Raw genomic sequence first — 27,959 nt, 5'->3', positions numbered from 1 at the left:
GCACATTATTCTTGATCATTTTACAGGCCACCTGCTGTGAAAGTTATGATGAAGGATTTCTTAATGATTCTTTGACCATTAACATTGTTTTAAGTCAATATTTCACTTTTATTTAACTGCTGAATAGGTAATTGCACAATTGAAAAACAGCTTTATGGAGTGTCATATAATGTGGTTTTCAAACACTTGTAATCTTTCAAACGGGAGGATTTGTTATGATAGTTTGGGATTTCTCTGTTTACATAAAGTATTATGGAACAAAAATATCAAGTGAAGAGAAATTTGTAAGTGTTTTCCACCTCAGCATTACAAGACATATTTTGAATTGGATGCATAAAAATCTATACTCAATTCTCTGATCTTTTAGGAGCTGGTGATATCCTAACTCATTTACATCATCAGTGGTAATAGGGAGAGGGAAGTTTTTTTGCCACAAACGGCAGAAAATTGTAGTTTTTATTGAGTTCCTTCTGTCTGATTGATTGGTGACAATCAAAATGGCCAGGGCAGAGTTTTTACTTTATTTGCTTTTGTGAGTCTCTATTTTCTTTCATTACTTGTTTTTGACTAGAATAGATAATAGTTTAATTAATGTGTTCCATGAGCACAGTATGTGTCGACCTAAAATTTTTATCAGTTGTCTGCTTTCCTCACTGAAAACATGCAAAGAAACCAGGAGCTTTGGTTGCTGTGTTATTCTCAAGTGTCTTCCTCTCCCACACATGGCATTTGGGGGTAAAAGGGACATAATACATTTCTACATGGACATCATCTCTAGTTGAACAAGCAGCAGTAGAGCTTGAAAGTAAATAACTAAGCAGGCAAATGGTGCTGTTTTTCTTGTTGTCTTGCTTACCTGTTTTTCTAATGGGTGCTTTGGAGTAAAGCCTTTATGACTTAAAGCCAGGCCATCGCTCTTCAGCCGTGTTTCTATGCTTGTGATGCTTCCCCTTAGAAGGCAATTTGGAGTGGAGAGGTTCAGAACTGCCCCTTTTAGTGTGGAAGGAGTTTATAACCCCCTTCTCCACCCATCTCCTGTTGTGGCTGTCGTGCTGCCTTTGCTCTCTCTCTGTCCCTTTGTGTGTAATGCTCCTGGCAAGGATCAGCAGCTCACAGATCTACATGGCCCTGCTTCTCATCCACCTGGCACTCATCTTGCTGTGAAACTTGTGTTTCTTCCTGCAGCCAGTGATCCTTATAAGCTAATGAAGTAATTTTATTGGATGATATGTCATTTGCCAAAATTGGGAGAAAAAAGGGAGGGCATCTTGAACCCTAGGAAAGACATATACTGTGTGGACTCTGAATCTAGGGGTGGAAGGGAAATGCCTTATGTTTTCTTTGTGTTTTTTATGATGGCAAAAATGACACTATTTTTATTTTCAGTGGGATTATTCTTTTTTCTGTGAATACAATATCTTGGATTTCAGCCCATTATGTAGAATTTTAAAAGTTCTATATTTTGAGAGTAGCCAGAAGTGTGGGGAGTTTTCTGTGAGCTAGTGTGAAATATATTCAGAGTTCAGATGCTTTCTTTGGGAGGACTTAAAAGTCTTCTCAGCTGAGGGAGCAACCTTGGCCAAGAACAAATACAATTTCCCATGCACTTGGATGTCTCAGATTAAAAAAAACCCAAATACCACAAAACAACAGAAAACCCCACAACAAATCTCTGGTAGAAACTTCTGCATTTCTAAGGCAGTTCATGGATGTGAACAACTTTGTTTTCATATTTAACAAACTTAGACTTTGATCCTTACTTTTGGACTTGGTAATCCTTATTTATATGAATGTTCCCTACCTGCAAATTCTATCAAAATGGAGTCTACTACAAGATAATTTCTTTGAAAGGAACTTGGTTTAATGAAGAAGTAGGATTGTCGTGAGCTAACGTAAGTATGTGTCCTAGCCAGTGTCAGTTATAGTTACAAAACTACAGGCAAAGCTGATTAGCAAAGCTGAAAAATGTCCCTGTGCAAAGGGATCTAGCAATTCCAGGAGGGAAGTACAACTTGCTGTATACTTGATGCAGCTCTGGACCTTGCCCTCCTGGCCATTGGTGTTGCAGAGAGAGGAATTATGTGGCTGTTTGAAACCCAGGCAAAGCAGTGATGATAGTCATGCCTTTCAAGAGGCATGCATCCTGTTTGGAGATACACTTGACAAAGCTCAGCAAGACAGGACTGAACAAAAATAATCCCTGCTGGAGAACAAGACTGTCTTTCCTTTGATGGCCAGCAGCCAGATTCATGAGGTCACTTCCAGTCAAATGCAATATGAAGCAGGGCTATGCCAGCAAGGCTGTAAGGAATCTCATGACACCAGTGAAGCAGATCTACTAAGCTGAGTTTGTGATGTGGTCCTAGTTCTAATGTAAGAAATATGAAGTTGCTGTAAACCACTAAATCCTGTTGGTTGTTGCAGTGGAGTGTCGTGGAGAACTCAGCCAGGGGCTGTCTGTATTTCCCCGTCCTGGTGCTCTGATACCCGGAAGTGCAATGAAAACATCTCTCAGCTTGCTGCCTGCTACCTGTGCAGGAAATTCCTCTTCCTCTTCTTCAGGAACGTCTGTCACGTTTCCTATCAGCCAGTCTAAATGTTTGGTGACATACAGGAATTCCAATATGAGTTGCTGAGAAATGATATTGCTCCCAATAAACCATAGATAATTCCTCAGATTTATTGTTTTGACAATTGTCACTATATTCAAGGTGAAAGGTGACACTTGGCATCCTTAGCATGGGAACAGCTTATTTTCAATATCTGTCTTGTGAACTTTTAGGGTAGTGATAGAAGTGAGCTAAGGTGTTTGGTGAAATTTGATGTGGGCCTTGCTTGGCTTGCAGCCAGAAGTAACTAAGGATTAGTATGCATCTATCTGTGTCTGATATATTTAACATTTCCATTTCCCCTTTTCAGGCACATGGCAAGGCACAATTTTTGGAAGCTCCTTGCCTCATTAAGTACTTCAACTTGTGCTTTCTTAAGTTCCAGATATCTAAAAACCTAAAGTTCTTAAAATAATTTTTGAACTCCTTGGCAAGTCAGCATATTATCCTTGGCTTGGACAGATAATTTCTCCTCCTGTGGCCTCTAGAGGCCTCATAGGTGCTTCTCCCTGTTGATTCCACAGGAAACCTGAGCACTCTCTATGGGGACATGTGGTTTACTGGTCACCTGAATCCTCTGGAAGATCCATGTGGCATAACGTGTTTACAGGTTTTAAGACTCTGCAGGCTGCAATAAAAGGTGTAATAAGTGCTATAATATACAATAGATTCATGTTACAGCAGAAATGATCCTTAAAAGAGACGTAAAGGTGATAAAATTATTATCCCTACAAATTTCTTACAGAAAAATCTAAATACGTAAGAGTCAATATGGAACAAAAGCTATACCAAAAAGTGGTTTTGTTTCAATGGAGTTTAAATCACACCTTCCTGTCTTGCCTTTAGGCCATGTGGTGCATGCTCATGGTAATATATGGTGACCAGTCATTAGAAAAGTTGTAGTATACTTTTGGACACCAGTTATTATGGCAAAGTGGAAGAGACTCAAGAAGTTGATTGAGGAAATGGAGATTGAATATACATTTAAATAAAATAGCTGAAAATTGCACGTTTCACTCTGAAATTCGAAGAATGGAGGCTCAGTTTTCATTCCTTTGCTGCCAGGTGTGTGCTTTTTTAAGTTGAAAAGATTCAGGTTTCCTGTGTTACTTGATAAATGGTGCAGCCACAGAATGCTGCAGGAATCTGTATAATCCTCCATGTGGGCTGTGATGATACATCATTATTTCTTCAGTATGCTTGAAGGGCTCTGTGGATGAGTACTTAAAAATGTGTATTAGTTATAAAATTACTTGTATTACTTGTTTGGCTGAATCTTTTGTCTGTAATTGGCTTTTAATTAAGGTTTACTGAGAATGAGATTAAAGAAATAATGATTATATTTTGCCCTTGAAAAGACTGCTCCAGTTATCACTGTTGCTATTCTCCTGCCAACCCACTTTCTCATCTGCTTTTCATCCTGTTTGAGCTAATTCTGCAGCAAGTGCTGGCTGCATTCAAGGGCCTCCTATAACTTTATCAGCATACCCAGTGTGTCAAGGCAAATCTAGAAAGAAAGTAAGAGTGTATTTTCTCCTTATATGCTGCTTGACAGAAAAATGTATTTAGTATATATTTTTTTCAAGTATGCTCTCCAACTGTGTCTATAGATTAATGATATTTTATATCCTTCAGCACCATCCTATGAGGCAAGTGCTTCTGGTTAACTTGGGAGAAGCATGAAATCTCTGTTAAAATTTTTTCTTCTATTTCTTTTTTAGGATTCCTATTGCTAAATCAAAGAGAAGTAGCTGGGAGCTCTCTGTGCATCTAGGAGATGGAATTTACCCAGTTGCAGTTTCAAAGCATGGCTCATCATTTTCTGTAAGTTCTGCTCATTTTCTAAGAAATTCAGTGCATTGAGTCAATATATTTATTCTCCTTGACACCTGCTAAAATTCTCCATCTTTTTCTTGACTAAGGATAGATGTGTGGTTTGTCTTTAGTAGGCATTGCTGTTAATTACCAAACAACACCCTGACAGTTAAATAGTGCTAGTGTTCTGAGATTTTTCTCAGGGCTCATGCCTGTGGAACATTTTTGTATATAATTGTTTATTAAATTAATTTCTAAATTATTCTGTTTAGTGTCTTATTTGGACGTAGCATCTTATACTTCATTGTAAATATGTGAGGGCAAGAAAACAAATGCAATGTTGACAAAAATTGCATTACCTTAAGCTAGTGTTTAGAAAAACAAATCAAAGATCCAAGCTAATTGAATAAGCAATACTGGAATGGCATTATTCAGCACTCTGTGGTAGAACTGTATGTGGTCATAGTAAAATGCCAGTGTTTCAGGATGTGCTTATTCACTTCAGATGAATGTGCATAAACCTTTGTTTTTCACAAATGTTCTAAGGTAATTGCTTAAGCACTTAATGTTGTCAGCATGAAAGGCAGAAGGACAGACCATGACAGTAGAAGAACAGTAATGCTGTGTTTGGTAATTCAGCTGTTCAACAGAATAAAGCCAAGACGCAAGCTGGTTGAAGTATTAAGAAGATAAATTTATAGGGAGAACCGCTTTTTGTCTATTAATGGTGATTCCACAACCAAAATGAGATTTTTATTTTTTTTTAAATAGGCAGTTGACTTGTATAGTACTTGTTGACGCTTAGGCAAAAGGTTTCAAAAGGGGCTAGATGAGGCAGATTTTCATAGAATGGCAGTGACACACCCTACTTGCTGAATTGTTGTTTCGGAAGCAAAGGCCAAGTCTGCATGCAGTTTTAAAAATACGTATAATACTCCTAACAGGCATCCTGCGAACTTGGATGCAACCCATTTAAACACCTCTGAACAGATTTCAGCCCAGTTTAGAGTTGGGCTGGGACGGAGAGCAGTCATTGCCCTCAGCATTTGCACCTTTTTGTTGCAGCACAAGAACTGCCTGCTGCTGTGGGGATAGCCTGCTGGTTGCTGTGAGTGTTGCATAGGCCCTGGCTGCTGTGAGCTCAGAGATCTAATTCCCATAGTTAGACTTCTCCAAACCAGGGAGCTGTTTAGCACAGCCAATTACACAGGCATACATCTGCATACGTGCACACATTTTGAGAGATTTGAGTCCAAACCTGTTTCTCACTTTAAATGGAGCTGCTAACAGTTGTGATGTCTTGCAGCAGTATGAGAATTACAGCTAGTATAAACCAGTTTGACAAGGTGTATGTGGAGTCTGATTTCTGATCATTTGGTTTGTTATTCAAACAATAACAAATGTGAAAGTCCCTTCTCATATATTTGTGTCCCTGCAGGAAGTTACTGCTTTTACCTTCTACTGCTAAGCAGGGAGGCAGGAGCATCTCTTAGGGTTAGAGCAGGGGTGCCTAAGCACTAGGGGAAAATTCAGAGTGCCAGGTTAGGACCAGCTGTGTGCCTAAAAACCTGGGTCAGAGGGAATTGTGACAGTTGCTTTTGCATTTTATTTCTACCCTAACCATGCCTGTATACTTGGGGAGATGTAATTCCTTATTTATTTGTATCTGGAAAATACCTGGTGAAATAAATCACATCAGATGGATTTCAGGAGAAGTCTGTTTCACTTTAACCATATACCTATAAAGATATAAAAGTGTATTAAAATTTGTGTATTAAAAAGTGTATTAAAATTAAATTACCTATAAAGTGTATTAAAAATTGCACCTGAGCTTAGTCATGTAAAAAGTGGGTAACTCTTTTAATAGCAGGGTTGTTTAGAGTTAAACTTATTTTTATTGTTACTGGATAAATAGCAGAGGACATTATTCTTCATCAGTAATTTTGTTTTTCCTGGTGTTCTCCTGTGATTGTGGTGCAGATAAGAGTTTATAGTAAATACAGCACTGTCAAAAATCTGAATTGTTATTCAAAACGTTACAATGGAAAACCAACTGCCTTAAAACTTCAAAGAGTCAAGACTAGGAATGAGAAATCTTGTTTCTGATCAGGAGGTGTAACATACCATCAGGAAAAACAAAGGGGAAATTCAAAGTTTGCTTTATTAACTTTGCTGTCAGAAACACAAGCCTCACTTTTTGAACTTCTGCATTTAGTTTTTTGCTATGAAGTTGGTGTGACAGCGGCTCCTGCCTGTGTGGGTTGTGTCCCCTGATGGCCCGTGACAGAGATAGCTGTACCTGTGCTGCAGTTAGATAGCCCAGCGGGAGGGCCACCTTCACATTCCCCTGCGGAAGCTTACTCGCGCTGCAAGCCGCGCTTTGCACAGCGGCATTCGCGTCCTGATTTACTCTGTTTACCAAGGGGACCCTTCCAGCAGTGACTCCTTTTTGTCCCCGTAGCTGTGCTGCTGTCCCAGCCCCGGCTCCCAGGTCGCTCCGTGCGGGCAGGGTGAGCCCCGGCCGCGCCGCGCTCCCTGCCCGCTGCTCCGAGCGCGTCGCTCCGAGCGCATCGCTCCGCAGCTCTTGGGGCGATGGGTCAGCTCTCGTGGGCTTCCTTTAGCACGAGATTCCTGATGGATTGTGCAGCGTTAACTGCTCTTCGCTGCTCTTTATTGCTCAGAATTTGGAGTTTTGAAACCATCTGTTTTTTACTATTTTGTTTGTAACAGCGGTCTTTGACGGGGGCTGGCTTTAGGCCACTTCAGCAGCCTTGCTTCCCAAAACGGAAGGATTTAAAGGATAAGTGGTCAACAAGTGTGAACGATGCTCTTTGCTTGAAGCACTGCAAACAAAAATATGAATTTTTATGATTCCAGTAGAGGTTGAAAATTTCTGTGAATCCTAATTTGATACATTTTCTTTTAAAATAGAAGTAACTTGGTTTTTATTCCAAAGCCAGCAACATATATACTAGTACTTAAGTTTATATTAAATTACTGTACTAGAATTTTCAGTACCAGACAGTTGTTTCTGGTGGTACCCTATCAACATAGCAAATGCTTTTGCAATTAAAAGATTCTGATGACCTGACTTGAGAAATAAAGTTTAGCAGCTTTGGTGGGACCTGCTTGCTTGTGTACAAAGAACTTGCCAACTAAATTGATGTAAATGTCATTTTTTCTTTTTTCTTTGTTCTATATATTAATTGCCAGAAGACTCTTTAAGCTAACTGCTTGTCATGTATACCACTTAGTTTTTCAGAGGACAGATGGTCAGATTCTTAGCTTTGATTAGTGTTCTTCTTATGCTTAAAATTTTTTCTCTTGTCAATTGAATTAAAGATCTTGCAATCAAGATTGCTGCTAAAATAGAATTTGAAGGAAGAATACCTTCCTTTTCATGAGACAGTAACAAGCAATGCAAAACAGCAACAAGCAGCCCAGAAGCATCCCACCACCAGACTCTGGAATCTTTTGTTTACTTGAATTACAAACAGGAGTCATTCCCTTCTTGCCATTTTCAATTGCTAGTCTGGGTATCAAATGTGTTTATTTTATGATTTCATTGATTGAGATTTGCTATTGAAGGTTGGAGTCTGTTCTTCCTTTATAAAACTCGGCTGTTCTGCAAGGTATTGAAGGGTGGGAGAGACAAAATCAAATGGAAGCTTACATATATTGAGGAAACTTGGTTAGCTGTGTGGTTTCCCTGCAGTGTATGAATATGGCCCTTCGAAACCAGATGTCAGCCACCAAGGATGGTCTAATTCCATGTGGTGGTGGCATTGTTTATTCATAGGATGGTTTGAGTTAAAGGTCATTTAGTTCTAACCCTCCTTCCAACCTAATTTTAGTTCAGTGAGGAATTTGTAACTATTCTATGCAATAAACTTAATTCTTGAAAATATTTTTGCCATTATCCGTTTTCTGATTATTTGCTACAGTGAAGAAATACTGTCTTGAGAATTCCTTATTGATGATTTGCATGTTTTCTCTGCAAGTAGTTGTTATTCTCCTTTTTCATGTTTGAAAACAGTCCTTCCTGTTAGTTTCTTCATCTCTGTAGTAAATGCATACCTTCCCAGACTGCTTAGCCTCATCTTCTCCTCAGTTTAGTTGTCAAAGAATTTCCAGATGTTTTCAGTTATAAAGTAGCTTCTTATCATTGAAGTTGTTTATTTTTTATTTTTTTAAGCATAAGGTGTCATAGTTCAGAAGTTACTTTAGGCAGATGGAAATTCGATATATTTCCAGAGGGACCTGCCTAGGTCAAATGCTGAATAAGAGGAATAGAGAAAGCTAAATTCCTTAATTCAGGTTGTTACTAGAATGGGCTACCATTTTCACAAAACATTGGATGACTTCCTAAATCCAAAGTTAAGAACAGATAAATGTAGTACAGATATGAAATCTCTAGAAGAATTTTTTGAAGCTTGTTCAGTCCAGTTCCTAAAAATTTTAAATAATTTTTAGGAAAAAACCCAGTGTTTTTCCCCTTTTTCTTGAGAAGTAAAGAATTTATTAAATACCTGTGTGGGTGGAAAATCAGCCTGTGTACCTCTTAACATTCCTAAGAGAAAACCTATTGTATAGTACAAAATGCCAGCATAAAAATAAATTCTAAAGCATTACTGTCATCATTATTTGAATATATCCTATATGATCAATATAGAGTAGGTGCATATTTATGTGAATGCTTTAGTTAGTGAATTTATTTATCCAATTATGGTTAAGCTTTGACTTCAAATTCAAATATGATAAGCATTTAATTTGGAGAACTTTGGTGTATTCATTTACTGTAAATTTCATGACTGATGGGTAAGTTTATTTGAAAACTACTTCAGGAAATATTTTCATTGTGTTGTAAATTCTCTTTTGGAGGAGGAAAGAATACCACCCAAAAATCAAACAGAAGTATGCAAAGCATCAAGTGGAACAAGGAATAGTATAATGGAAAATCAGGGCAATGATACAGAAAGTTGCTGTAAACAAGCTTAGTTCACATTTAATTCCTTAAACACTAATGTAAATGGAGTAGAATAGTAATTCAGTGCATATTAAGTTCTGTCTTTCCCATAGTCCATGCAGAAGAATAACATTGCCCATCTATCACTGTAAAATTATACATCCTTGTTAAGAGAATCAATAAAATGCCAGAATTATTATTACTAGTATTTCACATTTCTGGTGTGCTTCAGACACATAATAACTAATTGGTCATATGAAAGAAATATGAGGGCTGTTTTAGTAGGGATGAAAAGCAAATACCTGTAGGAGTTACTAAGAGGGGCAGCCAGTTCTAATACAAATTAACATATATCCCTAGAAGCAGTAGATAGAGACTTTTGGCTTAGACTAGTTCTAAGTGTATATTGTTGCACATTATATATTTGAAATAAACTGTTTTGTTGTTCCCATGTCCAGTATTAGTTTGAATGAAAGGGAAGTGCATATTTAAAGGCACTAGTGGGTGGGGCAAGATCTGTTAGATAATCCTTAGAGGTGTAAGTGAAGAACTTTCCCTGCCTTTTTCCACGTGGTTTGCATTGTTGTAAACCTATATTGTTGTATACCTACTTTCAGTCTCTTAGTTCAGATTCAAATCCAGAGCATTTCTGTTTGTAAGACCTGTGTATTGTTTATAATGTCACTTTAATGCAGTATGCACAATCTAGTGCTGTGATGAGAGCAAAACCCCTAATTTCCATGCTTGGAAAGCCATGGTTATAGTAGTCGTGCTCCAGCTTCTTGATGGACTGTGGCTTTACAGATCCTGCGTTCCTTTTTCTGTAGTGACAGATTTACTGTAAGGGTACAGGTTGCCCTATGCTGTCCTGGTGGGGTGGGCACAAGTGCTCCTGGGAGGCAAGCACTTTGCACTTGAGTCTTTCAATCTGAGGAGAGCATTGATCCCTGAGTTTTGACTGTGGCAACTGCTTTAATTGCTGCATTTCTGTGACTGCTGACATTGTGGTTTTTTAATGAAAATGGCCTTGGCCTCAGTATCTTGTTGTGAACTCAATGTTTCTGGTATGCATTTCCACTCTGCCTCATTGAATGTCTCAGAAAGTTTAAGTGCTGGGATCCTTTGCATGAACTAGAGGTTAATATTGAGTATACTCATATAAAATTTGTACGTACTTAGGTGTGCTTTAGTACTAAGCTAGAGGAGAAGCAGAGTGTGTCTGGATTGTACAGTTTTTTAAATACCATGCCAGTTTAGCACTAAGTATGTGATGGTACATATTTGCTTTGTAAAGAGACATTTTTGGTGAGGGTTTGTATGTTCACACAGTACTCCATAAGGATATAGAGAAAATACCTACAGGGTTGGGAATTAAAATTACTTGAGTAATGCATTCACTGTGTGGCTTTAAATATGCTCTTCCCTCTGTGTCAGAGCAGTGTAATAGCTTGGTTATAGTAGTTTTTGGAGATTTGAAGTTGTGCTAAAAACTCAGAATACCATGCTCTGGCACTGGTATGTAGCCTACAAGGCATTTCTAAAAAGAAAATGCAATGAAAAGCCTGAAATAATAAAATACAAAATGTTTTAAAAGCAGGCATGGTCTATTTGGATGTATATTTTCCTTGTGTTAGAATCAGACTTCACTGCTTTATAATATATTCCTTAGTAGGCAGAGGAGGAATTAGGTTTTTACAATGATTAATTTTAAATTACCTAACAAAGAGTTTTACCCACACAGGTGGCTTCATAGCATGAATTCCTGTAGTATGAAAATAGAGACTATGTTCTTTCATGGGTAATGATCCAGTGGTTGCAGGAATTCCAGTGAGCAATAAACTAAAATATAAATTGAAGCTCTGTAACAGTACAGAGCAATAGCATACCATTTTCCTGCTTCAGAAAGTCATGTTTCTGGCATACAACATTTAATGTGTCCTGTCATCCTTCAGTCTTCCTGTGCTCTTCTGGTGTAAGACTGAAAACACCTTGAGGCGTGGGTGTTGCTTCAATTTATTTTTGTGCCGTGCGCACTTGACATCCTGCCCCACAATATTCATGTAATGATTTTCTAATTTCTAAAAGCAGTGCTTACATGAACATTACTTGGATGCTTTTCTTTACACTGATTTCTCATCCAACAAAACTGCAAAGAAAATACCCAACCAACTCCTTCCTGTGCCCAGAAACGCCTCCAACATCCCAACCCCTCTTCCCAAATTTTGTAGAATGAATAGATTAAAAAATGTTGTGAGCTCCTCCTGCTGGTTCAGCAGAAGCAATAGTTGCATTTAAAAGAATGTTAATATAGTGTTAAGAGCCTGGCTTATTACCACAAAAGCCACAGTTAACTCTGCAGCTCCTGGATGCTGCTTCAGCTTTAATTCCATTCTCTGAGCAAATTTTAGCACATTTCATATTCAGTATAAGACTCTTTTTTTGGGGATCTCTTGATGCTTTGGCGTAAGGAGGTACAAAGTCGTTGCTGTTTTGAGTTCCTTTCTTAGCTCTAAATTTCTTTGCTGCTTTTTTCTCCTTTAATTTTTAAGTAAGCCAGACTATTAAAATTACTTAAATGTAGCTTTTATGGCTTATGAAAAATAGTGCTCCTGTCGTGGATAGATGTGCGTCAGCTGTGACTAAATGTTTTGATGTAGTCTTCTCAAAAGATAGACTAGAAGAGCTTTCCTTTGAAATATGTGAAGCAGTTTTAGACACAGCTTCTCAGATGGATCTAATTAGTCTTTCATACAGACTGGATGTCCGTTTGTTGCAGCTCAATTCTCATTTCATTCACCCATAACTAGAAACACCTCGCTTCAAACGTGTTTCTTCAAAGAAAGAAGGGTTTAGGGTTCCGTGTTTTACTGCTTTTTGATGTTGGTTTCCCTTTAACTGAGAAGACCTTATGTTTATACAACTGTTATTATTAAGAAAACATAGCTTTGTTCGTGAGAGTTCATTCCATATCCATGTTGGCTATTGGTGGCAGTCGGAGATCTGTGGAATAGATCTTGCTATACAAGACTGGTGGGACAGCTGTACGGCTGGCTATTAAGCTTGTTGTAACAAAGATTTGAATGCAAGCAGGATATTCTAATAAGACCATGGAATCTGGTTTGTGGGGAGATGAAAATGAAGATTAGAGTACAAATGTTTGCCCATCGATGGATAGCAGTCCTGTTTGTTATTTATACACAGTATAATGTCACCCAAGAGACGCTGTGCTCTGTTCCCCTTTAGGATATGTTTACATGGCGCAGTTTAGTGCAGCACAAAGGAGCCTGTGCTGACTAACCTACTTTGGGCAGTGCAGCATTAATGCTGCTGTACTGCTCCTGGTTGGAATAACTTGTTAAAAGCTGGCACATGCAACTCTGTGTAACAGTGCGTTGTGCTGTGTTGTGACACTGCTACAATAAAGAATATAATTAAAACTGTAGTGGGAAGTGTCTGATCAGTGTTAGATAATCAGAGTGTGATACTTGGATACAGCTGCGGTTGATCTTTAAGGAAAATATGTGGAAGGCAGGTGAGATGGCAGATGCTGTGCTTGTGTTTATCCTCCACTGGCTGCTTTGTCATCATGATGTCATTTAGTGGAGTTTGCAGGACCAGGCTGGTGGGGTTGGCTTTACTTCTCTGCTTTCCAGAAGTATAGTTGATGGTTTTGCCACTGGATGTTGCCATTTACCTCTTATCTTCCCTGTGAGAGGAAGGGCAGTCCAGCCTCAGATGGTGGCACCTAGGATACGTTGATAAGAGATTGAGTGGGCTGCAAGTTGGTGGAACTGGCTGGTCTGCAGGGCTGTCTCTTGGGTCCCTGTTACTTGTGCACATCAGTAACTCCACCACACTTTTGTATTTGCTGGGAACCACTTACTGTAGTACCTCTTCCTGCTCTGTGCCTCGCCCAGTCTTTTCCTCCATTTGCCTCTCACCATGTCACCCTCCTTTTTTTCAGTTTTCTGTCCATGGAGGCTTCACATTGCCCATTTGTCCTGCCAGAAAGCAGGACTGGGTCTGCTGTGTATTCACTCACAGGTTGGCCAGTCCAGCTGTTGGGTGACAACCAAATTGCCCTTGTCTGTCCAAGAGCTGAATGGAAGCACTCATTTTGTGCACTGTGCAGCTTTTCATTTTCATAAAACTTAAAGAGATTTTAATATGTCTGGTTAATACTGACCAGTCAGTGGGTTCAGAAGTTGAGTGTGTGCTGGGAATTTTGAGGAGGGACATGCAAATAAACTGTGCATTTTGTTAGCCTCTTTTTCCTTTTGAGATCAGGCTAAAGGTAGTGTTACTGAAAGGGTTAACAGAGAAAACAAGGCTGTTTGGAATGCTGGAGGAGGGAAATTATTTTAAATTATTAACAACAAGTTGCATCTCTGTCTGTGGCTTATCAAGAATAGAAAAAGGAATCAGATTTAAGTAGTCATAATCTATTGCCAATATTTGTTGTACCGGAGAAAATCTATGTTTCTCAAGGACATACAAGAAATTTAAATCAGTTGGAAACCAAAACAAACCTATAGCTCCATAACTGTAAAATTATTTCAGGTCATGTTGTGTGCACCAGTATGGTGGATTGACCTTGGCTGAACACCAGATATTCACCAAGCTGCCCTATCACTTCCTTTCTTCAGGACAGGGCAGAGAGAATAAGATAGAAAACCACTCATAGGTTGAGATAAGGGAGTTAGGTAAAAGAAAGTGAAAAATTACACACATGCAAACAAAGGAAAAGACAAGAGTGTTATTCTCTGCTTTCCATCAGCAAGTGATATCTGGCTATTTCCTGGGAAGAATCCATTCCTAAAAGGTGATCATGCATTCAAAAGCTGTACCTTCTGCCTGTTAACATATTTTTCGTTACTGCTACTAATGTGTCATTTTTCAAATCCTGCCTCTTTTGCGTTTGTTCTGGTTTAATTCTTCTGATTAGTTCAAGTTCCCATTCCTCAGTTGTCTTGCCTGGTTCACGCTCATTGTCTGGCTAGTCTGAGTCTCCCCTTTGGACTTCTGCATCAATTAGCAATTAGTCTTGATTCTTTTCTATAGAACACTCTCCTATGTAGCTGTGCCCCTCACCATGGGCCTACAAGCTTTCATCCATGTATTGGTCCTTATTTTCCAGGGCTCCAGTGTTGGTTTTGCTTATCCCATTTCTTCTACCATACAGTCTGTTTCGTAGTTCTGTTTCTAATATCACTCTCCCACTCTTTAGGTAGTTCTCTCTTAACCCTTATCCTGTACTTCTAGCTCCTTCTTCCCAAAAAATCAGTGCGTGCTTCCTTTGCTTCCATTCCCTGAGATAGGTTTCATGTGTTTCTGTTTCCGTTTCCATTTCTTTCCTCCATTTTTAGTGTTCTTGCTCAGTGAGTTTCCCCCAGCCTCCTTACTTCTTGCTCCAGATTTTCCTCTCCATCTTTTCTGCACCTCCCTCCCAGACACATCTGATTTTTGTCCCAGCCTGCTTTCTCCAGCTATGGGGCCTTCAGTGTCCAGTTTTGTTGTGTGTATGTTGTTTATGCTGCTGCTTCTTCCTTTGCTGTTCAGCCTTAGCAGGTGACAGTCTTATTAGTTTTATGCTTGACCTGGTATTCTACAATCCAAACTCATAATTTCAGTGGGAACCTGTATTCCTCCCCAGGCCATTATATGTTAAATGCAAGGAAGAATCTTCTAGACCTGTGGCTGTGAATTGTGGTAACCTACAGATATAGATAAAATTTGCCTTTTGAAATGCATAGAACTTGCCCAAAGTTATGCAGGTTGTAGGAGAATGGTAGAGGTGCATTCCAACTGTTTCGCTTTCCAGGCAGATTTTCAAGCCTCTGTTGTAAATCATAAAGTTATTTCAGCCTTGCATAGAAAAGTCAATAGAATTTAGTAATTTGGCCAAAAATGTACTCTTGTTCAGTGCCAGAAATAGCTGCATATTTCTTTCTGAAATTTCTCCTCTCTGAAATCACTCCTGAATGACTATTCAGCCTAAATAGAGTCCATCTGAGTTATAAGAAACTGAAGATGCAGTGTGATAATGGACAACTTTGGTACTAAGGCTCTTCCCTCCCCCCTCATTCTGTAGCTGTGTCCCAGCTCCATGCCTTTTGGCAGGCTCTTCCTCTGCTTCTCCCATGCTCCTGTCTTCATTCCAACCTTGTCTTTCTGTTGTGGCTGCCCTCTTGTTTCCACCACCTAACCTCTATCAGCTGTTTCCTTTATTGCTGTAATCGCTGTGTATTTTCACACAGTGACCTCTTTGTCACTGTTGGAGCAGCCCAGCTGTTTGATGGCAACAGACTAGTTTGCATGCATAGTTTATCCTGTTTTAATTTAATATTTTCTCCTAGCTGATAGAGGAGGAGGAAATAACCATACACCCTTTATATTAAGCCAAAATGGCATTGATGATGGTGAGGTTAGCATACTGTTAATTTATAACAAATATAATTTTGAATAACTTAGCTTCTTTTGTAGTAGTTTTATCAACTAAACTGTCAAAGGGAAGCTGCATTGGTGGCAGATCATCATAATAAAAAGACAGAATGGTTTGGGTTGGAAAGGGCCTTTAAAGAGCTTGTTACGCACAGACTCACCCGTGCCGTGGGCAAGGACATCTTCCACTGGATCAGATTGCTCAAAGTCCTGTCCAGCCTGGCTTTGAACATTTAATATGCAATAAGCAAGAATGAAGACTGTTTTTGTTGTCTAAAGTTAAACAGCAATAAATGAAGAGAAGGGTAGAGATAGACAGATAGATGGTATATCCAAATCTTAGAAAACTGGAAACCTGAGCTTCCTTTGTTTAACAATTAAACAGACCAAGAGCAAAACCAGCCTGAATAAGGTAGCAGCAACTTTCAAGATAAAAAAGAAATAGATCCTCTTCTTTACACAGCTAATGGGTTTTTCCTCTCCCTGGCAAAGGAAAACTTGCAGAAATAGATGAGTTAATAGGAGCAAAGGGGAAAGAGCCAAGGGATGGTCATTGTCAGTCACAATCAATCTACCAGTCTGAACAGCCAGAGTCTGTGGTGAGATCAAGTTGTACTGGCCCCTCATGTGGGCTGCATCTGCAATCCAAGGTGAACCATTGGTGATGTAGAATTGCTCAGGCTGACTGTGCAGACTATGAATCTTCATTACTTCTTTTATTGCAGTTTATATAATAAATCCCAATTCAAGAGATGGGGTTTTGCTTTGTAAAAATGTGCTTGAAAAAAATGAAGTGCCATATGGCTGTAAGGATGAATGCTTTACTGACTATTACAGACTGGGATCTTTTGAACCTGTTGAACAATTCACATTTCCTGACAGAAGCTGGTTCAATAGCTATGGGTGTGTCCCAGAAAATTCAACATTAGTAATGCTTTCCAGTATAGGTGGGAAATTGTTTTGAAAATGTTAGTGGGAAGTATGTTCGATGTTGCACAAAACTGTTATTTTTCAGTCATTTGGGACTATTAATGTGCTTTACTAGATCTGCCTGGCTTTCTGTGGATAATCTTCATATGGAATTTTTTAATGGTCTCCATTAGTTTATCATTTTAACAAGTGTACAGATAGCTGGAGTGATTAGCAGATGAAATGACTTCAGAGTATAAATTCTCATTTGGTCTTTGAGGTTATATTTCATCTCTGTTGTATGCCTTCCTAATTACAAGCATATTTCAATACTTACAGTTAGAATTTTAAAGACGTATTATTCAACTTCTCCAGATCAGAATTAAAAACAACATGGGCTGACATGTTGTATTTTTTCTTCAAATTTTGATAATGTATTTTCTTTCTCATTTGAGCTTAATTATATTTAAAAAATATTAAAGCAATAATTGTTTTAAGCTGCATGGCAAAGTCTGGCGTATTTTTCAATTAAACTATTGTTGGTTGGATAATGTTGTTTTGGCTTGTTTTTTCTTTCCTTGTTAAAACAATACTATCCTCTGTTACACTTTCAGTGGAACAAAGCAGTTAATCTCTGAACCTGCATCAGTGTGTCCTGTCATTGGTGGCAGCACTGAAGAAAACTCAGTGCAAATTTTGCAATTTTGTCTTGTCCTCAAGAAATGTTTGAAGACTAAATAAACAGTACAGGAAACTGTTGGAACAATATGATTTAGATACAGCTTTGTGACTTCAGATAATCTCAAAGTATATCTTAACTGTGTTGGATTTTTTCCTTGTGAAGTAGTGTCATTAAAACCCAATCTGTGCAAAGCACGTAGAAGATTAATTAACATTGGGAAGAAAAGAGATGTCTGAGCCTTTCACCTGTAAGGTACCCTTTATCTCCAGCTGAGTTTGCCAGCCTTTAATGCTATTTGTCATCTTCCCCAACAGGTATCTTGATATTTTTTTCCATTATACCTTTTATACTTCAAATGGCTTCTGTAATGCCAATACCATTTATTAGAATATTATCCTTTCACTAGAGGCTTTAAATATTTTTTTGCCTTACAAAACAAGACACGTTCATTTAACTGGTATATTCTCCCTTTTAGAAACAATTAATTTAAGGGAGCATTTGAGAAAGGTAAAATGTCTTATTCCCAGTTTAAGGATGTTGTATATACAGCTTGGTATAAGGCCTATCTGTTTCAATCATTTTTTTATAACTGTTCTTTACAACAAGGGTGTTGCTCATTATTTTCTGCTAAATCAAACATACACAAGGATAGTTCCACATACAGCTTTGCTGTGGTGTTATGGTGCACACTAATGGGTGGTCTTTACCAATGCAAGGAGCCATCTTGGCTTCTGCTGCAGGATTGTAAGGAATGAAATGGGTTATGTAGACAAGGACTCCTTTAATGAATGGTGATCATTAGGGTAGGATGGACCTGTCTGGCTGCTTCTAAATGTGAAGTAATTTAATTTTTTTGTCAATGGTAAAGCTGTTATATGATTTGCTATATAGGAATGGTGGGATCATTCTCTTTGTGCTTATATTTTACATTGATGCTTTTTTTTTTTTTATATTTACGTGAATATTCACACTTTTATCTTTACATTTTTGATATATGTGTTTAAGTGCATACTTATATAAGTGTATGCATTATATTTAATGATATTTTAGCACACTATTGAAAAAGCATAGCATTATTGAGATACTTTTTCATAGTATCTTAAATCTCTCAATCAGAGAGAACTTATTTTTTCATAAGCCTTTTTTTCTTTCTTTCCTGGTTGCACCTTTTGGCCTTCCTTTAGGAAATACATTTTATCTGAGCAATCTCTTGGGTTTAGATAACCTTGAGCCTCAGTGCTTGTAGGAATCCTACCCTGAGCTGCATGCTGTCCTTTAACTTCTTATCATAAGCACAGTCTGCTTCTTCTCCTTGTTCCACTGTAAGGCATCTGTATTTAAAATAGTTGGGATAATCTCCATTTTGATTGCATGCATTCAAGGCTAAGAAAGTTGTGGTTGCAGTATGTCTTACTTTAAAAAAGTGATTTTTGCATGTCTCAGGATGGGATAAGAGATAACAATTTTTATTTTTCTGGGACTGAGGTTTTTGTTCTGTGAATTAAATGGTAATATGGTTTTATTAGATCATTCTGCATTATGTTGCATTACAGAGGAAATAGGGCTTTTAGAGATGTGAGCTATTGATAGTTTAGGTATCAGATCTAACACAATGAAATGGCTTTATTAGGATCATGGAAAGCTCTAAAATTCTTGTATGACTCTTCATGGTACATGCAACTTTATAATGTTGTCAGTTTTAATGGAAATAGGTGATCACTGGTTTTCATTGCCTTAAAGTATTTAAATCTTCTTTTAACTGGTCGTTAATTGCTGATAGGTGGAAGGATTCTAATGATACTGAAGTGTCTCTTCACTGAGGGACTGCTGGTTATCTGGCACTGGTTACTTCAAGGGTTTGTCTTACAGGAAAAGCCTGCCCAAAATTACTCTCCACAGAAATGTACTGTTCCTTTTCCCCTGAAGTGCTTCAATGTGGAAGGTCTTGTAGGAACTGTGCAATTCCATATGGAAAAGTACATACAGTGTCTACTTTAGTTACAGGATACCTGAGTTACCATTCTTTTCAGTTCTGCTCAGATTCCTAGGTGACAATGCAAAAGTCAATGATGAGATTTTAAATTACTTGTAGTGGGTGTACTTTGCTGTCTTGGTGCCAAGGATGAGACACATCCTCATGACTGAAGGAGCTTGTGTGGTGGCTGCCTGTCCAATGTCAGCATCCACACATCTCTGTGGGCATTTATGCAAAGGCCCCATTGAGTGTAAAGAGCACATCCCACTTGACACCCCTACTCTGGTCTGGCTCAAGTCCAGTGAGCAGGAAGAAACAGGCTGTCAGAGTAAGTGTAACTTGGAAGCTTCTCCTTTTTCTCTTCCACCTTTGTTAGTAGTGAATTTATTGCAGTTTTCTTTTTGTCATCGAGGGCTGAAACCATAGTGAATGTGTAACAAGAGCTGCCAGCTTTTTATGTTAGAGAGGCAGGCAGCCCTATGAAGAGAACATGGTTTAAGCTGGTTCAGAAAGGCAGCTTTATCTGGCTTGGGTTGAAGGATACTACACTATCATTGTTTAAGTGTCAGAAACTATTTTTGTGGAAAAGTAGGTGCTTAACATGATCAAAAACACATTGCAGCAAGCAGCACTATGTAAATGGCACAGTCATAATTTCAAGAAAAGGCAAGGGATACTTTTTCATGGAGAGAAATGTGACCATGAATTATTTACACCAGAAGCTGGCAAAGTGATTTTGCACTGAGAAAGTGAGTTAAGGGGATGGTAACAGTGTTGTGGCCTCATTCAGGCAAATCTTAAGCCTTTGGAAGCTTAATGAGAGAGATGGTGTTTTAAAGTTTCCTGAGGCAAGGAGGACAGGGAGACTCCACCACTGCAAATGGTCATGTAACTGTCAAAGTTACTCTTGAAGCATTGACTGCCAAAATAAAAGAAGTGTATTTTTAGGAAATCTGGAAGTAAAGATATGCTCTGGGTAGGAGAACTGTCTTCTACTATCCCATAATTGTTGCAATTCTGTCAAGAACTTGTAAGACATTGAAATATTTTCTCCTAAAACTCCCACTATGATTTTGTGATTGCCTAAACTTAAAGGGGAACTGACATATCATACCTTATGTCCAATTAGGTACCTGTTGTTCCAAGTCCCAATTCAAGCATGTTTGGCTGCACTGGTCCTACAATGAATAAAATGTAGATTTTATTTTAGGGCTGTATAAAGCAGGAATTACTGCAGGGGAAAAGAAGAAGCATCAATAAATAGGTGTGGAATTACATCTATTTGGAATAATATAAAAAGATTGATTAATTCCATAAAGTCCACACTTCCTTACGTGTCAAAGTCACAGCAATGGATAAAGTAAAAGCAGTTAAACCAGGGTTCCTATTGATAGGACTCCATCTTGACATTCTCCTAATCCATGACTAGGTTAACTAGGTGAGCAAAGTACTTCCAATCTCTCTTTTCTGTCTAGTTGAGCTGCTTTATTCAGTATATCTCTGCTTCTGAAGATGTGAAGTTCCTTTCTATATAACATAATAGTAAGGAAGCTTTTGCAATTTTGAGCTTTATTAACTGAATTAATGCCTTCAGCAAGAGTACAGATACAGAATGTGTGCCTTTACTGAAAGTATATTTAATTTTTATCACTTTTATGACAGTTCTGCTGTCTTTTGTCTGGAAACAAAATGGATGAATATAAAAAATTGGCACATAGTTGATATGAAATTTAATGCTAATGTATCTATATTGTGATTTTTTTTTCTAAGTAGCAAGTAGTGTAATGACCCAATACCTTGAAAGAATCAGAGAATTTGAAAAGAGAGATCCCTCCTTTGTTTTACATTATCTGGCTGTGCTGAAGAAAAATGTGAAAAGTTTTCATTGTGAGGTGGGTGGAATTCTTTCTATCAGAGAATATCAGTGCCCAGGGTCTCACTCTTAATGGCATCAAAGCTAATTCAACCTGAACAATCCCGAGTCCATGGGCAGAAAGAGAGTAGATTTCTCTGAAAAGATGTGCAAAGCTACAAAATAATCAGACATTGCAGTTATTAACAAAGAGAAGACCTGTAAACTTAATGCAATAGCTAGCATTTTATTGGACAGAAAGTTCAGCAAGCTCCAGGTATTTTGAGAGATTCTTTTTGCTAGTTCTGAATATTAATTTTTCCCAATCCTACTTGCCAATACTATCATTAGACATCACTTTTGTTGTGGTTATAACAAGGAAACTCCCCACAGTGAAGATCAATGCAGAGTCAGGTAATTACAGTTTATATCTGTGTTAACAAGCTTTGATTATTTTGTAGTCAAATGGTGCAGTAATGCAACAGAGAAGTCTTCCACAACTTTAAAAAAATCTCATATTTTAAGCTATTTTTCTAGAACATGTAGAGATCATTCATTGTAGGGAACAGGTGTTAGCAGTAAACCCAAATGATGGGGGCTCCAGCTCATGGAGTCTGTTGTTGCAGTCTGAATTCAGTTTTCCTAGAATGATTATTTAGGAATTATTTGAGACTGCTGAGAAAATAAATACATAAAATATACCTGGTTTTCTTATTGTGTCATCTTTATGTAGTTATAAAAATTCAGTGTTGGAATTTTAGCATTTCATTATGTATTTAGGGCTTTGACAGCTGATCTTGTTGTTTGTTCTAGGTATTTTGACCTTTCCTAGACACTTCAGCTGTGAACTGTCAGAGGTGTCTGTGTGTGTCAGACTTCATAGCTGGCAGTCATGAGTATGATTGCTTTGAAAATTGGTATAGATAGGTAGACAGGTTTTACTTCCTGTATCATTTTAAGGACACAAAAATAGGCTTTTTTGTCACCCTCAGTTGTCTGTGCTGAAGGACTTTTACTGTTAATTTTTCCTAAGTATCCCTGAGCTTACTGATTAAGTTGTACACTCTACCATCTATTGACTAGAAGGACAACAGACATTGTTTAGCCATTAAAGTTACTAGTTCTCCAGTCCTTCACCAAAGCTTTCCTGTTAGGATGCTTGCAAAGCACTGAACCAGAGGTTAAACAACAACCATGCTTATCTTCACAATTTTATCTTAACAAATGGTGCCATTGCCAAGTCCTCATCAGGCAGACATGAAGTGTTCATTTTATGGGGAGAGGTGATGTGTGTGGCTACGGTCAAAGGCTCTGTTTTCATGAAAATAACACTTGCAGGTAAAAGAGAAGGAAGGAGACCTAAACCCTGTGTTTTGGATATTTTTCCCTTTTAGAAGTATTCTTAAATTTTCCTTAAAGAAGGAGTGTTTGACTGTGCCTAGCCAGTAGTTGGGATAGAAGGAGGATGGTGTAGCTTAGTTCTCTAAATTTGTCCAGTATTGCCTTAACCTTGTCTGACTGTGTGATGGTGAACATGACAAATTATTCCCTGTGCAAACCAAAGAACCAGTGTAGTTCTTCTGTAGAAGAAATCAGTTGTTCCAAAAACACAAGTTGATCATACATCTCTCTTGTATGCAGATGATATGTTGATGTTTCATTCCTGGGGGGTCTTCATCAGAATCCAGGATTAACCTTCAGTATCTGAGTTTCCAGGATCATGCCTGTGCTGAACTGCTGGAATCTCTCTCCCACCTATTGCTGCAGACAAACAATGGCTTGGCTGTTCCTGTACAAGCCTCCTTTAGACTAAGAAACACTACCAGTGTCAGTTCAGCATGAGAGCCAGCAGCCACTCACCCAGTTTTGTGTAATGGGAGGTGATTAAAGCCTCCCCTTTTGTTGAAGCTTTACTGGTGCAGTGAGGAATACCAGATTCTTGAGGCCAGAGTCCAAATGCCTGAGGAGGAATGTGTTGCAGGACAGCCATGGGGCTGTGAGCCTGGAAGAAAGGGAGCCTTGGGCCTGGCTTCTACTTCTGGACTCCTCACAGATTTGTGCCCAGTGACTGGTTTTGACACAACTGAGTAAACACAAAATTTAGCTTAGGCTTTGTGGTCTTGCAATAAGTACAGTTATTATATACTTGGTTATTGCTATTAATCTATAAACATGAAACACTTGTTCTTAAGAGTTGCCTCAACTAAATGCCATTTTTTCCCCTTAAAAATTGAATATAACATATATGTAAAATATAACTTATGGTTTATATCAGCTAAAATCAGCTGTTCCACTTCTTGAAGTCATTCCAGTTTTAAAAAGACCATCCTTTCTGTAGGGGAATGAATAATGTAGGTTAGCTTGTTTCTGTGGGCATTTATTACAGCCACACAGAACAGTTCCTGGAGAGGTTTTGCTATTTTTTATTTAGCAGCAGTGAAAATTGCAATTATTCTATTTACTTGGCTTGCCACTATGGCAAAGAGTAACTCTTTGGACTGTGAGGAGGAAATGTTTGTTTTCTCTGGCTGCTCCTTGCATATGCTGCTCCAATTATGATTAAATATGAATATTTACTGATAAAACGGGGCATTTCTCAAGTTCGGTTAAACAGATTTTTTAAATCCAAGATAAAGGTGAAGGCAACCCATCTTGTGTTTTGTCTAATGCTATTCATTATACAGAACTAATAGACAGTGTAGGAAATCAATAAAATATCACCATACATGTCAGATGAACATTAGGGCTGTAAATTCTTCATCAGGAAGAATCTGTAGGGGAAAAAAGGAAACAAAAAGCTAGATCAAAAGCGATGTGGGGAATTAATGTGGAGAAGATGAAAGGGAAGGAAACGAACAATAGGGTTGATGTAAGTGGAGGATTAGGTAAAGCAGAAGCAATCATTTTTTATGGAACAGATGAAAATAAATTGAGAATAATTGTTATGGGAGGTGCAAGTGAAGGCAAGTTGAAATTGATGTGTATTTAATGGCCTGATGAAAACTAGAGCTTGTTCATGAATTGTGCCTATGATTCATTTCCAAGGAGTAGATTTCTAATACTTTTTATAGTATTGAGTGTTGTCCTGTCTGTGGCATTCACACAAGCTTATCGGATTCTTTAGAAAGTTAAAATACTGTGCTGGCATCATTCAATGTTATTTAGCTCCAGATAACAATTTTATTTAAAATACTTGAAGTCAAGCAAACCTTCTGTTCACACCTGCTGACTCTGTATACACAATGCTAGGTTAACTGGCTTTGCTTAAAGGAGTGTTTACAGACACAGTTCATTACTTGGGTCTGCAGCTTAACTCTGAAAGTTCCTAGAATGCAGGATAAACTGAAATTATTATTAGGGCAAAATTTGACCTGTTTGTAAGCACGCTAAATGCTGTTAATAATGTCTTAGGAATAAGGAAAGCCTCTTTTCCAGAACTGTGCATTAGGCAGATGTATGGTTCTATTCTGAAGAATATTTTGATAGGACCTGGTGTTATTGTGTTCCTTGGCTGTCCTCTGCTGTATCTCACTCCATGCAGAAGGTAAAGGAGCCAGATCCCTGGCTCTCAGATCTCATGGTCATCCCATTCTCTCGCAGAGCAGCAGTAGCTCTGTAAATATCAGTGTCCTTGTGCTCAAGAAAGACCACTAAGAAAAATCTGATTGGGAAGTGCTACCTTCTTTTTCGAGTCTTTTTCCCACACCAGTAGGGAAGCCCTGAGCAAGGGGTGGAGGAGGCATTTGTTCTTGAGAGAAATTTGTTTGTTCATTAGCTTAAAAGATTCTTCCTGGAGAATCCTAATTTTTTCCCCATAATTCTGCTATACTACTCACATCAGTCATGAGCTAGGATGATTACACCTGTAGGAGATTTTGGAACTTGTTATTCCTGACTGTCCTTTGTTTGCCAAAGTTCATCTATAAGTCAGAGCATTGGACATGGTGGTGCCGGAGGGAGGCAAGTGTGATGTTGTGATATTATGTAGATCTGTCACTTACAATTAGGAGGCTGTCTCTTTCAACATTTTGCTGCTTTTCATAGCAGTATATTCAAGCTCATTTCAGTCCTTGTTGCTCTGTCTCTGCTGTTCTTGATTCCTCACCACCTTTTGAATAATGAGGCCTTGAATTACAGACACACGATGGTACCAAGCTCTTTATAGCCCTCTCCCTACCATTTATGATCTGTTTGATTTTTCTCATGTGTGAAGTTAGCTTTGTTAAGATGATTTTCTCAGTAGGGCCTCTGTATAGACAGGGACTATGATTTCCTTGCTCTGAAATTGTGTCCCTTGCCTTTTTGACCTTGTTATAAAGTAGTTATTTTGTTGAATCCAAAATTAATTTTTTATTTGCTGGTATTTTCTTTTAATGTTACTGAGAATTTTCCCCAAACTTTGCAACTTGCTTTTGGGATTTTTTTTTAAAAATGTTGTTCAGCTTTTAAACACTTTTTGTCTTCTACTTAATTTTTTCATTTTCCCTGCTATTTGCACTGTATTATATTTCCTGCTGATGTACTTGCATATAACCTTTCAAGCTGTTAAGAAATATTAGGAAGGTCTTTTTGATTTATTTCATTGACCATTTCCTAAATTTTCAATTTCCAGCTACATTGATTCTCTGGATTTTAGGTGCAGCCTTCTGAAGGCCTGCATCTCAAGAAAAAATATAACTGTACAAGGCATTCTTTATTTTCTGCGTTGAAACTTGTATGGAGAAAAATCTTTAATGTGGTCTGTTCACTCTCTGTGGTGCTTCCAACTATTTGCTGTTATAATGTCAGTGTTAAATCTTGTTTCTTAGTGAGAATGAGTTTCACATTTTTTGAAATAAATTGAGATCAGCTGATTGCTCCCCCATATCCTGTCATTGGGGGTAAACTGCAATTGCTTCTATACTGTATGAATGTACTGTCCTTGTGTAGTATGAGGTGAGTGATTTGGACTGACTTATCTCCTTAAAAGCAGGGATGCCCCAGGCAAAATTTAGTATGAATAAGGGAGCAAAATTAGTTCAGATTCATTGCATTCCTTGCATTGAGCTCTTCTCCGTCTTCTAAGAGAAGGAGGAATTTCTCTTATGGAGATTTTCTTGATTCTTTCATCCCTGAATGGAGCATCTCTGTGTTCTCCAGCAAGGCACTTGAAATGACTGGGATAGTGGAGTCTATGTGTGTCCAAGGGTCCCCATCTCTTACACAGAATGTTTTCTGCAATGTTAGAGTTTTTTTGCAGTGTTACATCCCAGACAGATTTACTGGGCTCAGGAATTGGGCCTTCATTTAAAAGTGCTCGAAGAAAGTGGGAAAGGGTTGTGACTTCTTGGATTTTAAATATGAAAGCATGAGGATCCATTGATAAACCTCCCACATTTTCCTATCTCATTGATGATTTACAGCTGCACTGGAGGATATGAAATGATGGCTGAATGAAAGATTCTGTCTTGTCTTCTAAGTTTTTAGACAAAGTTGATAGAAAATCAGGTTAAGAAATACTGAGTTTCTGAAAGGTCCCGAAATGTTTTTAGAGATAGCACCATAGTACAATTCTATGAAAGATAAGCCTTTTGTGACAAAACCTAAAAAAAAAAGAAAATCTAATACATTTCCAACATATTTAAACCAGCAAAGGCAACTGTAGCGTCAGGATGCCCCTTCTGTTGCTGCCTGAGAAGCAGTCATGATTGTTGGGTATTTTCTGAGCATTTTCTTCCAATCTCACATCTAATTGATATTTAAATCATATCTCCTTAATATCAGTGTGGTAGTAAATATGCAGCCTAATGTGTGGTGATTGAATGTTTTATTTTGGACAGTGTAAAACTTGCTCTGTTCTTTTTGACAGATGTTTAAAAGATGTGTATTTTTGATTTGTCCAAAGTCTGAATATTTATAAGGGATTAAAATAAAGAGGTTGTTTAGCAGGTGCTGACTGCAATTTTGTAGCTGCAGTATCATAATCACTTCATGAGGTTTCTCTGTTAAGGAAATTGTCTTTGTTTAATGCTAAAGGATGTAGGTAATCTGTCTCTAATGCCAAATTATTTCAGGGTGTGCACTTCACTTTTTCCCCTACATTTACGTAGATCGGAAAACTGAATGTTCCAAACAACTTGTGGAACAGTTTCCATATAAACTTTTTATGTACCAAAAATGTAATTAAAATTGTTCAACCTAAAACGTAAAAAAAGAACTCAAATTTAATTTATATGGCTTTTAAAAAGAAAATATTGTTTCTTATTTAAGTGGTTTTGTTAGCATGGTGGATTTGAATTTACCCCAGTAAAAGTCAGTGGCAAGCCACTGTTGCCTATTTAAATGTAAGTAGCTGGAAGCATAAGGAAATACTGAATTTGAAGAGGTATCTATTCACACACATTACTTTTATGCCTTTTGAGTGAATTCATGGTAATCAGTTTGTTAACATAAACAATGCAATCCCATTAACTTCTAAGATAAATAGCATTAGATGCAAACATCTTTTTTACATTGCTACATGACTTGATTTGTTCTGCATATGGAAATATTTTAAAACTTTTTTGCATTTCCTCTTTTGTGTAAGAGGCTTATGACTCTTGTGATATCTCATCTTTTACCTGCTGTGTCAGCTTTGCATCCCTATCCCCTGTGCACTGGCCTGTGTTCTTCCCTTTCCTATTTATCACTGACACATCTGGAGTGGTGACATTCTTATTCCCTATTCTGCG

At 38.0% G+C, this 27,959-nt stretch overlaps 1 protein-coding gene across 1 annotated transcript in view; it reads left to right on the top strand.

The window, feature by feature from the left end:
• The window catches only part of PCCA (propionyl-CoA carboxylase subunit alpha), a 270,787-nt gene that overhangs the window by 160,804 nt on the left and 82,024 nt on the right, over window positions 1-27,959 (top strand). The window contains exon 19 of the mRNA XM_084201347.1: window positions 4,331-4,433. Coding sequence (XP_084057473.1) covers window positions 4,331-4,433 — 103 coding nt within the window. The remainder of the gene's footprint in view (window positions 1-4,330; window positions 4,434-27,959) is intronic.

This window comes from Fringilla coelebs (genome assembly GCF_963513975.1).
Source record: "Fringilla coelebs genome assembly, chromosome: 2".
In the NCBI taxonomy this organism is placed as follows: domain Eukaryota; kingdom Metazoa; phylum Chordata; class Aves; order Passeriformes; family Fringillidae; genus Fringilla; species Fringilla coelebs.
Note: the sequence above shows the minus strand (reverse complement) of the source record. Positions and strands in the feature narration are given on the sequence as shown.